Here is a 16,755-nt window from a genome sequence, read left to right as displayed (position 1 = left end):
CCTCAAAGGTTATTAAAAAACAAACACCTAACAGAAACATAAGTATACACAAAAATTCCCTGTTATAGGTTAAGACGTTAAAATTGTTTAGTTCTATTTCCGCGCATGCGTTCTATACGTGGCTTTATTAATCCGATTTCCTGTTTTACTTTGCCGAAATGGCAGCTCATACATTTCATCAAGAATATATGCAGATGCCCCCAATTACTAGGGCATATACAACGGCATGTGTTTTGACAACTGTTGCAGTTGTAAGTTTTAATTATCAAGTCTTGTTTTTTTTTATGCTCGATACTTGAGCAGTGCCATTGTCAATGAATCAATCTCAGTGACCGGGATAGGATCAGTGATCAACAACAACAAATTTTCTGTTCGACTTTTTTCTTTTTTTTTTTACGCCGTTTCAGTTAATAGTCAATCACCTATAAATAATATTACTGACAAACTCAAATTTAAGAAAACCTAGATTAAAAATTGGTAAGACAGATGGCGAAAGCATAGTATCATAGGAATGTCAAGTTTGGGAAAGGACTTGACTTGACAGTTGACAGATTATCTTCATAATTGTAAGCAATCAAATTTGAACCTCCAAAACACTCTTTAAAGGAGCTAAATCGCTTTTATTTGGAACCTAGAAATGGACACAAATGGGTTGCAATGCATATAACAATGCAATATGATCATATATAAACTGATTTACATTCAATCGCTTCCGTTTTTACTCTAATTTCAAATCAGAGTTATATGTTTGGTGAAATACTTGTGAAGTCTCAATCGAATGGCAGTCTCTAGCGTCTGGTTATTCCAGTCTACACCGGTAGTATTTATTGCGCATGCTCTCCGGATAAGAATTTGAAGTCACCGTTTAATATGACTTGTGGAATATGTCCAGCCTCTTTCTTCGAGGCCCTTGTTACGAATGGCGTTGAAAGTTTGAAAAGCATTCTGGTACACAATTCGTGTACCAATGGTAAAATGTTTATTTTGTCTTAAATATTGGATATCAGAAGCACATCTTTTCCCGGTAAGATCACAACATTAATGTTGATTTAAATTGACAAATAATTTGTGTTTTCAATGTTGAAGACTGTGGATGATATTGAGTTAAAGACTAAGCTACTTTAAATAGATCAAAGTCTAACATTGTAACAATATTAAATCTGAATAACCATATTTTTCTTCTTCATTTTAGCAACTAGATATCATCACTCCTTTCCAGATCTACTTCAATCCTGATCTGATATTTAAACAATTACAGGTAATTGGAAAAAGCAGGGGATTATTAAAATGGGTTTGTCCAGCACACTTTTTGGGACATAATCAATAACTTGGTTTTATAACTGAGCTAGAATGTTCATTGTCTCCTTTGTTCATTAGTTGAATGCCTTCGTTATTTATGATAAGAATCTTCTTCTTAGCCTAAGCAGAGATAAGCAATTTGATTGGTTGTGACTTCGAGACACAATAATTCTATTTCTAATTGAGGTAAAATATTAAAACTTGGTGTAGATGTTCATTAGGTGGATGCAAAGGTGTGCTGGATGGGTAGGCATAAAATAAATGCAAAAACAAATGAAACCGGATATGGTTGATAACCCTCAAATACGATGAGATTTCCTACCCGGGTATAGGTGCATGTGTCGCTATGTGCCCTTTCTTCAGAAAAAGTGCCCCCAAATTTCGAAAGAGTTGACTCAAATACTCATGGAAATGCCTGTATCAATGTAATCATATCCCATTGACAACATTGTGCCCCCCCCCCTTCCTGCTGCCATTCCTTTGTTCCAAACAGATCAAGCGATACTAAAAATAGGATCGCGTGCAATATATGTGCATGTATCATCGATCCTTTGCTTGTTGGCTCTCACAGCCTCAGTAGGACAGGAAAACAGTTACAATTCTTTATTTAGCCCTATATTGAAATTGTCATGTATGGACGGATCTATTTTAGTAATTTTGAAAAAGATGTATGTAAAATTATGTTTTTGCAATTAGAGGCCATGAGCCACTAGCCCCTCGGACCAAGTCTGGGTAGTTCGCAGCCCAGTCCGTCCCTGAAAACAAATTGCCCAGGGCCGGTTTCTCGAAATCTTAACTAAAGATAAAATCCCAATTTTAGTAGATACTTCAATTTTGATTGGCTAAGTACTAAAATCAATCTAATATTATCCAATCAAATTACTAAAATTTGGAATTTATGTTAGTTAAAATTTCGTGAAACAGGCCCCTGGATTTAAATGTGTGAGAGTTTGGCACAAATTTCTGCAGAAAACGATGCAGGCTATTTTTAACTTTATTTCAGGATCCAACATCCAATCCATTTCCACCCAGCCCAATTTGGCTGGGTGCTGACCAGGCTGCAGACAGGAGCCCCAGATTAGTTCTAAAATAATAATTTATGACTTGATTTATTATGTTGTACCAAATAAATCTATCTATCAACCAAACTGGCATACAAATTGGATTTGTGTGTGTGACGGACTATGAACAGAATATTCCTGTTATTTGTACCATTGATGTTAGGCCCCCGGTGACGGAATGCACATAAAAGATCCCTTGGCAGTTGGAATTCGATATAAGAGTAGGCGATAGTGCCGCTGCCCGGGCAAAATTTCCCTCATAGCACACTGTATGGCGTATGCTCGTCTTCATTAGCCCAGTATAGGAGTAGGACGTTAAACCCCATTTCATTTCATTTCATTTCCCCCCGGTGACATTTTAAGCCAAGGGCCCCATACATCCTTAATCCGGCCCTGATTTCCACTGATGGCTCCCAGATTAGATTTCACAGCCAGATTAATATTCAGAATCAGTTTATTTCACATGAAATGAATTTAGGAAAGTGACAAAAAAAAAATCTGGAACATTTTTAGCTTTAGCATACTCAAGACCAATACACTAACCTTTACCATGAATCCTATTGACATGTATTCTGTCATCAGTTACTTCCTTACGCTGCCGGTGTCCAAGTTTTGATCATCTTCTCGTTTTTGGGGTTGTGTCAGTTAACTCTGAACAGAATCGAATGAAACTTTTGATTGTCATGTTAATGTTCAAACCTTCAGGACTTAGCTTACTCATAATCTCTCAACCAAGTGTCAATGTTACATGTATGGTATGTCATGTCTCAAATATTCATGAAATCGATTCTAGCACATGCCACAGAACCAAATATTTCCTGTAATTTCTGTCTGTCTACCCTACTTACGAGGCCCCAGCACGCAACTGGGTGAATGTCTTAAATGAGTTCCGCGATGAGTATTTTCTGAATAAGCAAAGCGGTTGTCTATCTGTCGCACCATTTGAAACACAATAACTCTGCTTGTGATTATTATTCAGGTAGAATGTTCAGACATAGTGTATACAGATATACTGTATACAATGTAGAGTGTAGACTGAGTTCGATGATGAATATTTTCTGCTTGGACTAATCAGTTGTCAGTCTCTGCATCACACCTTTTGGAACATAACAACTTTGGAGATAGCATGTTAAAACTTGGTGTAGATGTTTGTTAGGTGAATGCTATGACTTTGTTCAGTGATGAACATTTCCTGCTTAGATTAAACCAAGATTAGCATTTGGACTGACCAAGACATTACAACTAAAAAACCTATAATCGAGGGAAAGTGATGATAAACATTTAGATTGCTAGATGCTTTACAAAGAGATAAATATGCGAGAAATTTATGAGTTTCATCTATTTATTTTTATACGCCCACATTGATCATATATATATATTGTCATCACCCCTGTCTCTCCGTCCGGCATCCAGAATTGCTAAAGTTAAAATCCAATTGACTGTAAATTGATACACAGTGTTTAAGGTCATGAGACGAATAAGCCTATGGCCCTTGATCACTTTGAAAGATCTTGTGGACGCTCGAGAGGCTAAAGTTGATATCTGATTGACTTTAAATTTATACACAGTGTTTATGTTCATGAGATGAAGAAGCCTATTGATTTTCAGCTATTTCCAATAATTACTACCTGAGTAATGGCCCTTGATTACTTTCAAATATCTTTTAGATGCTCTAGAGGGAAAAGTTAATATCCGATTGACTTTAAATTTATACAGTGTTTAAGGTCACGAGACGAAGAAGCCTAGTTATTTACAATAATTTTCGATAATTACTGAGAGGTATGGCCCTTGACCACTTTGAAAATTCTTGTAGAAGCTCAAGGGCTAAAGTTAATATCTGATTGACTTCAAATTTAGGCACAGCGTTTAAGGTCATGAGATGAAGGATCCTAGTCATTTTGAACAATTTCTGATAATTAATTCCAGAGTTATGGCCCTTGATCACTTGGAAAAATTTTGTGCATGTTCAAGGCAATGAAACAAACAATCAAAATAAATTCTAACAATTTCTGATAATTACTTAATGGGTTATTACTCATGTGTTGTAAATGTTCTCATTACTGACAAAAGAAAAAATATGTGACAACCCTTGTTGACAGCCCAGACATCTTAGCTGTTGTGGGTACATGTTTCGTTGTCTGGCAACCTATCTTTGGGATTGAGGGGAGGCAACATCAGCCTTACTGATTCCTTGTTTTCTTTCAGTTATGGCGGCTTGTTACAAACTTTCTGTACTTTGGACCAATCGGCTTCAACTTTCTTTTCAATATAATCTTTGCATATAGATATTGTCGTATGTTAGAAGAAGGATCCTTTCGTGGACGCACAGCGGATTTTGTTTTTATGTTTTTATTTGGTGGGTTTTTTATGACTGTATCCTTTTATAATTCATTTATATGAAATTGCTGATATTTAGTTGGATTACCTTGTGATTTTAAACCAATGGAAAAAATTAACATATTTAGTTATAACAATGTAATATGTAAGTTTTAGATAAAGTGCTGGCCCTTCTTGCTATAATAGTTCTAAAATAGATAATTCAAAATTATAATATTCAAAATTTCATTCAAATTACTTTATTCTGAGTGAAGTTTTGATAAGATATCTGATGTGGCATAGATTGTTTATCATTGTAGCAATGTTACTTGTTAATTGAGTGTCAGCCTCACTTCTCCATTTTGAAATTAAATCATGAAATGGTGATTGTATTTTAATCCATTTACATTTCCGCCATCCAATGTGAATGAATGTCTAGATAATTTATATAACATTTGAAGCCAAAATAAAAACCTGCAATAGGCAGATTTAGCTCTTACATAATACATCGTTAAGCAGAGTGATAAACAATTTGATTGCTTGATGATTAATAAAAAAGATAAATGTGTAAGTAATTTTAATGAGTGTCATCCAGTTATTTTGGGATTGAGGTGGGGGGAAATAGGTTTCACTGTTGGTTTGTTTCATTTTTATTGGCTTATCTATTGACATAAACCTTTAACGAAGACAGACTGTCATGCCATGATAAAACAAATCAACATATAAAATATACTATTCAAAAAAAGTAGGGGATATTTGATTTTTAAGTGTTATTAAAGTCACCTAATGAAACTGACGAAGAAACAAATGACAAAATGAAATGAAGTTCACATTCATCGATTTATTCCAAATGATCGTTAGACTAAGTAAGGCACAGACTGACCATTATAAGGGTAAAATGATACCCGGGGTCAAACAGCAAAGTTACCACAGCATCACAACCAAGTCAGTAACGGGTAAATCCTCCTCTGTTTGCCAAACAAGCATTGATCCGACGTGGCATACTCCTAATGAGACGTCTAAGGTCATTTTGGTCCAGATTGTCCCATTCCTGTTGCAACGCAGCAGCAAGTTCTTGGACATTGGCAGGACGTTGTTGACGTTGACGTAACCTCTGTCCAAGCATGTCCCAGACATGCTCGATGGGGGAGAGGTCGGGACTCAGTGCTGGCCAAGGTAATGTGGTGATGTTCTGTTGTTGGAGGTAATCTGTAACGATCCTGGCCCTGTGACATCTTGCGTTGTCATCCTGGAAGATGAAACGGCGACCATGACGTCGTGCGAACAGCACAACATGGACTGCCAAGATGTTGTCCCGGTAGTACTGGCCTGTAACACGCCCTGCAACAACATGTAAAGCCGTTCTTCCAGCAACAGTGATGCCTCCCCACACCATAACAGAACCACCCCCAAATCGATCATGTCTGATGACGTTAACGTCTTGGAAGCGCTCGTTTCGACGACGCCACACCCTCCTACGTCTGTCCAAAAAATCAACAGTGAACCTTGACTCATCTGAAAACATCACATTGCTCCAGCGTCGATTATCCCAGTGTTGACGATCCCTACACCAACGACGTCTTGCCTGAATGTGATGATCTCTCAAACAAGGGATCACGCGAGGACATCGGGCGCGAAGGTGACCCCTATGCAGTCGATTCCGAATCGTCTGGCCACTCACTCTCACACCAGTGTCTGTTTGAAGACATCTGATCTGATTTGCTGTGATGACACGATTTCTCAAGGCCAAGGTACGGATAAAACGATCCTGGGCTTGAGTTGTCGCCCTTGGTCGACCTGAGCGTGGTCTGTCCTGTACAGATTGTGTATCACGGTATCTGGACCATAGCCTGCTTATGACAGACTGAGAAACATTCATCGTCCGCGCCACAACCGCCTGTGTTGTGTCTATCTGTAGCATGCCAAGGGCACGTAACCTTTCATTTTGGGTAAGCCGACGCATATCAAAATTTGTTTTCTGGTCACTAAAACAATTAAACTGATGTTTCCACCCTGGAATTCAATGCCACAATGACTGTAACATTCAAAGTCAGAGTCGTGCAAATCTTGGGTTGGACCCCCATGATGATCCCAAGCATCACCTGCATTCCATGCGGTAGCTATTGGTGCTATGGGCGTCACATGTAACTGGAAATGTTTCTTCTGTTAGGTTCTATAGTGACTTTTTTCATAGTCATTTGCATATTTTAGTATTATGCCCCCAAAATCAAATATCCCCTACTTTTTTTGAATAGTATATAATCAATTTGATTTTTAACCTAGATCTTTGCCCATAATACAGTAATTTTACCGAAATTTTCAATGTATGGTGTATACATTTTTCATTACTTATTTTAGAACTATTATAGCAGAACGGAACAGCTGTTTCTCAAAATCTAGCATAATGAACCTTTAAATAATCAATTTATTGGCCCTCTGGTATTGTACATGTAGATTTATGGTCCTTAACATATTACAAGCTTACTGGTTTGCTAATAAATCTAGTTTTCTTAGGTAGTGTTTTTACAATAATGTTAGTGTATGTGTGGAGTAGAAGAAATCCTTATATAAGAATGAATTTTTTTGGATTAATGAACTTTCAAGCTCCATATTTACCATGGGTTTTATTAGGGTTTTCTTTATTACTGGGCAATTCTGTGATAATTGATTTAATGGGTAAGTATCTGTATAATTTTCTCTTGCCTTAAGTCTGAAATGAAGTTACATAATGTAATTTTGGGGGACGTTTCTAGTGCTTGTATAAATGTACATGTTATATAATTTAAAGTACAGCACATAGACAGTACACTTAACAAGTATGGGCTTATTAGGGACCAGGAACTGAGAGTGATGTCATATCTAAAATCAAAATCTGCCAATCGGTACACAATTGTCAATGGAACAAGCATTCCAAGTTTTATGTCGATCATATAGTTAAACTGGTCAAGCCATAGACTTTTTCGAAGAGCGTTGCTCTCAAGAATAGGAACAAGACAAGTAGCATTTGGGGACCAGTTCCTGGTCCAAAAACTAAATTAATATAAAACTAAGTATATGTAAGGACTGTATGTCATACAATCCTAAGGACTTACCTTTTGTACAGTGGTGGAATTTACGATGTAGATCTGGTCTAGATGTTGCCGTTGGAAGATTTTGTATTACTGACAGAAGGTTGGGCCTCCTTTGCTATTGCTGAGGAAAATAGTCCCTATTGATGTGATTCGGCAGGTCATGCCAATTTGTGACCCGCTTGAGATGTCAATAATTTTTGAAAATTCTACCTAAGATTTGATTTCTGCTCCTACAGTCCAGTCTGAAAAAAAGACAAAAAAAACTATGAAAATAAAAAGGTAGGCCTGTTATCAGTAGTATTTTCATAGAATGATGGCAGGTCTGTTCTGCCATAACTCTGGCAAACTAATAAAATATATATTTCTAAAAAAGTAGGGCATATTCAGAAACAATACAAAACTGCAGAAATGCACTGCTGTTTTTATTAGAGGTAACCAGTGTATGTTAATAACAGGCCAATTGCCTACACATGAACATAAACAGTTCATATGGTGATCCATGCACCTACAGAAATACAGTCAACCGCTGATAGTTCGAGACTACCACTGAAGAGTGCACATTCGCCGTGTCGAGGCCATCTTTCTGACAGTATGATACTATAAATAGCCATGGCACGTGCAATTCTCTACAAATCTATCAACTATTACAGCCGTAAAAAAATTATTGTTGACGATTTTGAATAGCAGTAAAATTAAGCTTCTTGGTTATTACAGCAGATTTAGAAATTACGTTCTGTCATTTTTTAAATCACTTTATCATTAACTGTACCGTTAAGAGCGGCATCTTTTGGTTTAGTACAAATAATATCTCTGAAACACCCGGGTTAGACAGGAGCATGATACTAGCAGTAGTTTCATTTTACTTTTACAAGCTTCTTAAAACAATTGTTGAGCTAGCTAACGTGCTCATTTCTAAATTCAATTTCTTGTTCTAGCTTTCTGTTATGTTTCGTAAAAAAGTAGTCTTGATTATCCCGGCCTGTCAATCAGCCCTAGAATGGTCGATAGACTGGTTAAGCGAGACTAATTTCAAAACAAGGGCACGTAACCTATCTTTTACTCAAAAGTGTCTGGATGTTATGGACGACACATGGAACCAGTTTTCAGTCTATTATTTATAGATGATTAATGGTCATAGCTTATTAAGTACAACATGATCGTTTGTTTAGTGACTATAATTGTGTGAAACTGATTTGAGGCTTGGCATATATATAAATATTGTGGCGAAATTGTCGAGATATATGGAGATATTTATTTATGGTGGGTCACCCTACATATGGGTGGCTTATCTGATGGCCCCATTTCACTAGCAAAGAGATACACTGTCAATAGTGAAAATGGACGTTTTTGATTTTTGTCTTCATAATGAGTGATTGCTCCACCAATCCTCAGACATTCAGCAATTCATCGTGGCATGCTCCTAATCAACCGTCCAATCACGATTTGGGCAATCTGACCCACTCCTCTTGCAGTGCCACGGCCAATTCTTGCAGTGTTGTCGGTGACATTGACATCGACGAACACGTCTCCCGATCATGTCCCAGGCATGGCCTATAGGGGAAAGGTCAGGACTCATGGCTGACTCATTCACGACACGAGCGTGGTGGGCATGGCCATTATCATCTTGAAAGATAAAACGTCGACCTGCAGGTTGAGCAAAGGGCAGAACTATCGGTGCCAGGATGTGCTCACGGTAGTACACACCAGTGACCCTTCCTTGAACAATATGCAAGTCCAGTCTGCCAGTCATGGTGATTCCTCCCCACACCATAACATACCCACGCCCGAATCTGTCATGCTGTGTGACGTTAACGCCTATCGGTGATATCCACTGAGAACACGCGCTCATCGATGATTACCCCAATTTCTACGCTACCTACACCATTGACGCCTGTTTGCCATGTGCTGGCGAGTTAATGGAGGCACAATATGCGGTGGTCGCGCATGCAAATGGTCTGCATGTAGCTGATTTTTAATCGTTTGGGGTGTAATTCGAATTCCTGTAACTCAGTACAAGTTTACAGAAAGCTGATGGGCCGTTTGTCCTCGATTTCGCAGGACCTGTGTACGAATGTATCGATCCTGGGCTTGTGTAGTGGCGCTAGGACAACCCGAACAAGGTCTGATCATCAACATTGTGTGTTTGTTGGTACCGGTTCCACAGTCTGTGACACATTATGCATGTTGGCTACTGCTCGCTGTGTAGAACCCATTTGAAGCATGCCAATAGCACATAGACGTTTATCATGTTGAAGACGTCTCATTGCAAATTAAATGTAACACACTAAAGCAAAGATACGCTAAACAGTAAATCTTATTCAAGAACCGATAGGTAAGCAAACATGGATAGGATAAACCAGCACGCGGCAGTTTTCATCAACCCTTCCTCTTAGTGTCAGATTTGACAATGAACCCCTACCATGTGTATGGCACTATTGTGTGTCGCACATGCAGCTCAGTGGTTCTGTTAGGGCGATAAGTTCTTCATCTGTGAACATACTCTCAAAGTATGTCAAGTGTCCATGACTATTTATCATATATTGTCATATAATTAGGATTTATAATTAGTGATGGTCTGATATGGCACCTATCGGTGTCATTGTTAGTCGGGAAACGCATGGTACTATTTTACCGCGGGAATCAAACACGAACGTGGGGGGGTTGGATGGCCAAATGGTTAGCACGTGCGCGCTGTATCATAAGGCCTGTCATTGAGCCAACTGGCGTGGTTTCGAATCCCCGGTTGTACGTGACAAGGAGTAGGGTCGCTTGTTCAACCTCGTGGGTTTTCTCCGGGTCCTCCAGTTTCATCCCATTGCTAAAGACCCCTACGCGCAAGCGAATTATTGAAATAAAATTAAACCATATGTTAGTCCCGAAATTACCTAGTTTGTTCGAGTGGACGTTAAACCCCATTTCTCTCTCTCTCTCAAACACCAACGCTGTGTTTTTGAAGTAATAATTGGGTCACGCTTCCAACACAATCAAAAATACACACCATCTATTATGAACATAATTATTTGCCGTGTCATTAATTAATAAAGTCGAGATTATCATATTTTAAGTGTTGATTACGATATAATTCCTGACGGCACCTGTATGTCTATATTAGTTCATGCAATGATACATCAACAAAGCGATAGCTTCCTGCATGACCTGTTTGTCAACAGTGGCAATCACATGACATTCTTCCGACATTTCTAGAAAAAAAAAATAAAAAAATAAAACATCTAATGGGAACTTATTTGTTGGTAATATTATTAATTCATAAAGTATGATCTATATTATGAGTTATAATTTGGTGATACAAATTATCTAAAAATTGTAAAGTAGCCTACCATAACAATACAAATCACTTAATTATTTCTAAAATTTATCGGCATATAGAAGCCGGAATATCTGACGGTAATCACGTGACATCAAAGGGATACACCCCAACCCTTTCATCCTTCATTCCAATCACGCGCAAACCATGAGATTTTCCCGCCTTTTCCAAAAGTTCAACTTATTATGATAGTGGCAGACAATACTAGCAGTGAACTAGATAAAACAAAGGAAAAAATGCCACAAAGTAGTAAGATTTGGAACTATTTCACGAGAAGCGACGCTTCATACCAGCACGGTATGAGAGTCTTGTATTACCGGTACGTCTAAATAGCAACAAGAACGGCAACTGGGCCCTTATTCATGAAAACTTAAACTAAGATACAATCGAAATTTTAAGAAATACTGCAATTCGATTGGCTGACCAATATGCAAATTGGATATATGCAAATTGATTTTACTGGTCAGCCAATCGAATTGCAGTATTTCTTAAAATTTCGATTGTATCTTAGTTTAAGTTTTCGCGAATAAGGGCAAAACTTTTATTTCAGTGACTATTTAAATGTATCATGTGTCAAGCAAATAATGATTTGTTCACAACTCAGAAAATATTTTAAAGGTATTTACTGAGTCGTTTTCAACAGATATCGGCAAAATGGTCGTGTATCAGGCTATCGGCCGATACCGATTTCTCCCGATAGGCCTCTTATTGGCCAATTACCGATGTTGAAACCTATTATCAAACCATCACTATTTATAATGACAAAAACTGTTCTAGATTGAATGGTCGAACGAAAATTCTAAATATCTAATAATGTTGTCCATCTTTCCAATTTCCAAATAAACTTGACTATCAAGATAAATACCTAGTAGTAGGGGTCGAACTCCCAGATCCATGACCAATTTCCGGGGAGGAAGGTTTGACGATTGATTCTGGTAGGGGGGACTGTTCTGAGGATTTGTGCAGTTTGCAACCTCTGGAAAGTGTGGGCAACTCTTAGGAGAGGCAAAAATCCAAGATGGCGGCCGAAATAGCACAGAGACTTATAGTTGGGTGCAAATGTCATCAAACCGTCCTTGTAATATGTCATTTTTATAGTTTTCATTGTCGCTGAACCCATTAAGAACACTCCCAAGCCATTTTGATGCACGCATATCCCAGTATGGCGGAAATCTGGCAGAAATGGTGGAAAAAAACAGAAAATAATGTCATATATTCTGGTATGGCAAATATGGGCTTGTAATATATCGTTTTTAGGGTTTTCATGGATGCTTAGTTCATTTTTAATGTCAATGAAAACTACATTAGATGTTAATTATGAAACCAAAGTCAGCGCACAGAAGATACAGAGATACGGAAAACACCATTATATACGTAATAAGTCATTCATATAGCACCTACTAATATAATTTCTAAACATTCATAGGCATATACCTTTCACACGAACCTTTCAAGACGACAGCCTTCAATCAGAGTCCGTGTCAGAAAGTTCTGAATCTAATGCACTGTCTGACTCAGATGTGTCACTAACAGAGGTATCATTATCCTCCTCATCATCACCATCATCAATGTCTACCGATGATCTGAACTTAAGTGGCAAGGCCAGGTTTATATACCGTACAAGAACACACATTCACTCTTTCAACTCGCATCCATGTCCGAGTGGATCAGCTACGTTACTGACATTGTAACTTAGCATGATATATGCTTGATAGTTCGCTCTTTTTGTGTGCTGTTCTAGACTATCTTGATCAGGTGGGATACTGCGTGTGCATTTGTTTTTCATCTTTAGCCATTTGCTAGCTCTACCACAAGCTACAGTTGTCATTATAGATACATCTCAGCACAAATTGTTCCATGGAGGCTACCAGGTTATCGGATACAGTTAATGCGACACCTAAACCATCTAACAATGATGCATCTGCACTAAACGTGAACTTATATAGAGTCTTTTTGGAATGGCCAAAAAATCCCGACACTGTATCACAACCGGTTATCGAGTGGAACTATACGGTACGTAGCGCCACATCACGTGGCAGTAATCTTTGTGCATCAAAAAACTGCCCCTTTCGTCTAACTGCTAGAGACCCTGGTTCCATCTGAGAAACATAGCTTGATAAAACCAAAATATCAGTATCTTCTGCGTCTAGATGAACAATCGATCTCAGTTGTGCATAAATGTAAAACAAAATAGTGTCCGCCTCTAATTGGCCACATTCGAAAAGTTGGAACCTACAGTTGTCGGCTGTTAGATCATAACAGTTCTTTCGGATAGAGTAAATGAACTGAATACCTGTGTGTGTTTTTACTTATTTGTCGAACTCTTTATGTAGAAACACTTGTAGTCTCACTTTATTAGAATCGTTTGAAAGGAAATTGGAGAATTCTCGAGCGTTCAGAAATTTACTATCGGCCTTGATATAAATGTTCTTGGTACCACCTTGGTACTGTTCTGAACGCAGTTTGCGTTCAGAATCTTTCGTCGAGATCGGAAGACCGTATGGGTCATTCACAAACACAATCGTTTTCGCTTTTGGGTGCCGTTTCAAAGCTGGATTGAAAATTTTCACTGCATAATCATACCATGTGTATCTGCTTTCTGTCTGTCTTCTGTCGATGGAATCGCTATTCGCCAGTACATGCCCATGTCCAAAAGAGCAATGCAACTATTTGGAATCGTAATAGGTACAAGGTCCATCTGATGCACAAAGATTACTGCCACGTGATTGGGCTTCATATCGTACAGTTCCACTCGATAACCGGTTGTGATACAGTGTCAGGATTTTTGGGCCATTCCAAAAAGACTCTATATAAGTCCCCGTTTAGTGCAGATGCATCATTGTTAGATGGTTTAGGTGTCGCATTAACTGTATTCGATAACCTGGTAGCCTCCATGGAACGATTTGTGATGAGATGTATCTATAATGACAAAAAATACACAACTGTAGCTTTTGGTAGAGCTAGCAAATGGCTAAAGATGAAAAACCTGATCAAGATAGTCTGGAACAACACATAAAAATAGCGAACTATCAAGCATATATCATGCTAAGTTACAATGTCAGTAACGTAGCTGATCCACTCGGACATGGATGGGAGTTGAAAGAGTGAATGTGTGTTCTTGTACGGTATATAAACCCGGCCTTGCCACTTAAGTTCAGATCATCGGTAGACATTGATGATGGTGATGATGAGGAGGATAATATTACCTCTGTTAGTGACACATCTGAGTCAGACAGTGCATTAGATTCAGAACTTTCTGACACGGACTCTGATTGAAGGCTGTGGTCTTGGAAGATTCTTGTGAAAGGTATATGCCTATGAATGTTTAGAAATTATAATATTAGTAGGTGCTATATGAATGACTTATTACGTATATAATGATATTTTCCGTATCTTTGTATCTTCTGTGCGCTGACTTTGGTTTCATATTTAACATCTAATGTAGATTTCATTGACATGAGACCATTAAAAATGAACTAAGCATCCATGAAAACCCTAAAAGCGATATTTTACAAGCCCATATTTGCCTTACCAGAATATATGACATTATTTTCCGTTTTTTTCCACCATTTCTGCCAGATTTCTGCCATATTGGGATATGGGTGCATCAAAATGGCTTGGGAGTGTTCTTAATGGATTCAGCGACCCTGAAAACTATACAAATGACATATTACAAGGATGGTTTGATGACATTTGCACCCAACTATAATTCTCTGTGCTATTTCGGCCGCCATCTTGGATTTTTGCCTCTCCTGAGAGTTGCCCACACTTTCCAGAGGTTGCAAACTGCACAAATCCTCAGAACAGTCACCCATACCAGAATCAATCGTCAAACCTTCCTCCCCGGAAATTGGTCACGGATCTGGGAGTTCGACCCCGACTATAGTGATAAAGATAAAGTCTCTAGTGATATTTATGTTTTTACCATTATTTAAATGGGACACATTTTGAAGGGTCGCATTGTAAATTTCAGCACTTATAATGATGTTTGTAGCCTAGTGAAAATAGTTTCAATTAATTTAAATTTGTGTTTTCTAGGTATCGCAATAGGTCATATTTATTATTTCTTAGAAGATGTATTTCCACAACAGCCAAATGGTTTTAAAGTGTTAAGAACACCTCAATTATTGTAAGTATTATTGTGAACTTGCAGATACTTGAAGTTATTGATCAACACACTGACAATTACATTAAGAAAATAATAATAGAATTCCATTCAAACATTTCTTAGGCTCTATGATCCATTTCCTTGGGCTCTCCCCTAATTGTTACTGCTGGAACAAGGCTATCTGTAATCGAAATCTAACTAGCTAGATCACAGCTTTGCAATTAATGCAATGAGACTAACATGTTCTTGATTTAGTACAAGCTCAAAGAAAAATGACATTTTAATCTGCCAAGTATTTGCCTTTGCAATATACATCATGTCATAAATTTTCAGAAAATATATATTTGATGCAGCACCTGAGGATCCGAACTATAACCCTCTACCCGAAGACAGGCCAGGAGGATTTGAGTGGGGACAAGGACAAGCTCCTAGAGAACCACAAAATGGGAATCAAGAAGAATGAAATATACAAATCCCAAGTTGGATTATTTAATGTGCATAAAAGAAAGGAGTTATTATCACTGACATCTGTTAGTCATTTCATCATAACATGATGTGATTCATGAGCAAATATATTTCTTGCTCAAGGACTACATTGCAGCTTACATAATATTTATTTATTCATACCATTGTTACTGTGATGAAGTTGACCTCCTGGAGTGCATGATCGATCATTCATTTAAATATTTTCATGAGTGTTGTTGATATGATAATATCTACAATTCTTTAAGACATTGTGTCTGTGGTAAATGTTTCTTGTTATATATAAGACTTATCAGAATTAAAAAATTCTATTTTGTTGTACAATAATTAGATTTTTTCATTTTCCCCAATACTGTAAACCATCAACCTTTTTAAGACAGAGTTTTCAGTGTTATAATTAAAAGGACTAGACCGCTTCAATTTTGGTCAAAAATAAAATGGTTAATTTTGATTTGTTTTGTGGGATAACAATCCGTCATCATTAAAAATTTTTTTAGTTCTATAGCTTATTAAGTCGTCTACACAAAAATTCCAAAATTTTACCAAAATTAGTAAACATGCAGACTTTGCTTCATCTTTTGAAACTGTATAGAACTTGTCTGATCACAAACCAAAATAACACACCAGATCAACCCAATTCTATAATTTATTATGACATAAAGAGCGTTAGCTCCTTTTAGTATGTAATGGTGCATCATATAATCTTACTTCACAAAAATTTAGATTTCAAAAATGGTGTGCCTTAACAGTAAAAAATCTGCAAAAAATTCAAATTGTATAGTAATCTACTGTAAGTGCAGATGATAGGAGTCAGGCATAAACATAACTGTTTTTGATAAACATTATTTATATTGGTTAAAATATTGGACCCATGTGACATATTTCATTGAAAAGCACATACTGGATAGGGCCTGTATTTTAAGTTGTTTAATATATAATACTCAAAGCCATTAAAAACGCAAATTTTAACAAATGTACATAACAATTGATAAAATCGAGATAACAAGCATCTGTGGATAATTTCATGAAAGAATTCACTACAAATGCACAAAACCAAACAGTCAGAGAACCATGAAACAAAGCAGGGGTCAG

At 37.4% G+C, this 16,755-nt stretch overlaps 1 protein-coding gene across 2 annotated transcripts; it reads left to right on the top strand.

Annotated features, from left to right (window-relative positions):
• The first annotated feature begins 97 nt into the window (after positions 1-97).
• LOC126825744 (derlin-2) lies at positions 98-15,990 on the top strand. Of its 2 annotated transcripts, XM_050555525.2 has the most exons (6): positions 98-251; positions 1,193-1,258; positions 4,566-4,733; positions 7,157-7,352; positions 15,111-15,201; positions 15,514-15,990. In XM_050555525.2, exons 1-6 carry the CDS (start codon positions 159-161, stop codon positions 15,641-15,643), a joined length of 744 nt encoding a protein of 247 aa, XP_050411482.1. In that variant the 5' UTR covers positions 98-158; the 3' UTR covers positions 15,644-15,990. The 2 variants fall into 2 exon arrangements, with proteins under 2 accessions (XP_050411482.1, XP_050411483.1); XM_050555526.2 differs by lacking the exon at positions 15,514-15,990 and having other exon boundaries at positions 15,111-15,205.
• The last annotated feature ends 765 nt before the right edge of the window (positions 15,991-16,755 follow it).

The sequence above is a fragment of the Patella vulgata genome, chromosome 6, assembly GCF_932274485.2.
Source record: "Patella vulgata chromosome 6, xgPatVulg1.2, whole genome shotgun sequence".
NCBI classification, from domain to species: domain Eukaryota; kingdom Metazoa; phylum Mollusca; class Gastropoda; family Patellidae; genus Patella; species Patella vulgata.
The sequence above is the reverse complement of the archived record's forward strand: the minus strand, read 5'-3'. Positions and strand labels throughout refer to the sequence as shown.

Coding starts and splice junctions, on each gene's coding strand:
- LOC126825744 (XM_050555525.2), top strand. CDS start 159: ATGGCAGCTCATACATTTCATCAAGAATATATGCAGATGCCCCCAATT. Junction 7,353..15,110: donor TGTGATAATTGATTTAATGG/GTAAGTATCTGT, acceptor TGTGTTTTCTAG/GTATCGCAATAGGTCATATT. Junction 15,202..15,513: donor TTAAGAACACCTCAATTATT/GTAAGTATTATT, acceptor ATAAATTTTCAG/AAAATATATATTTGATGCAG.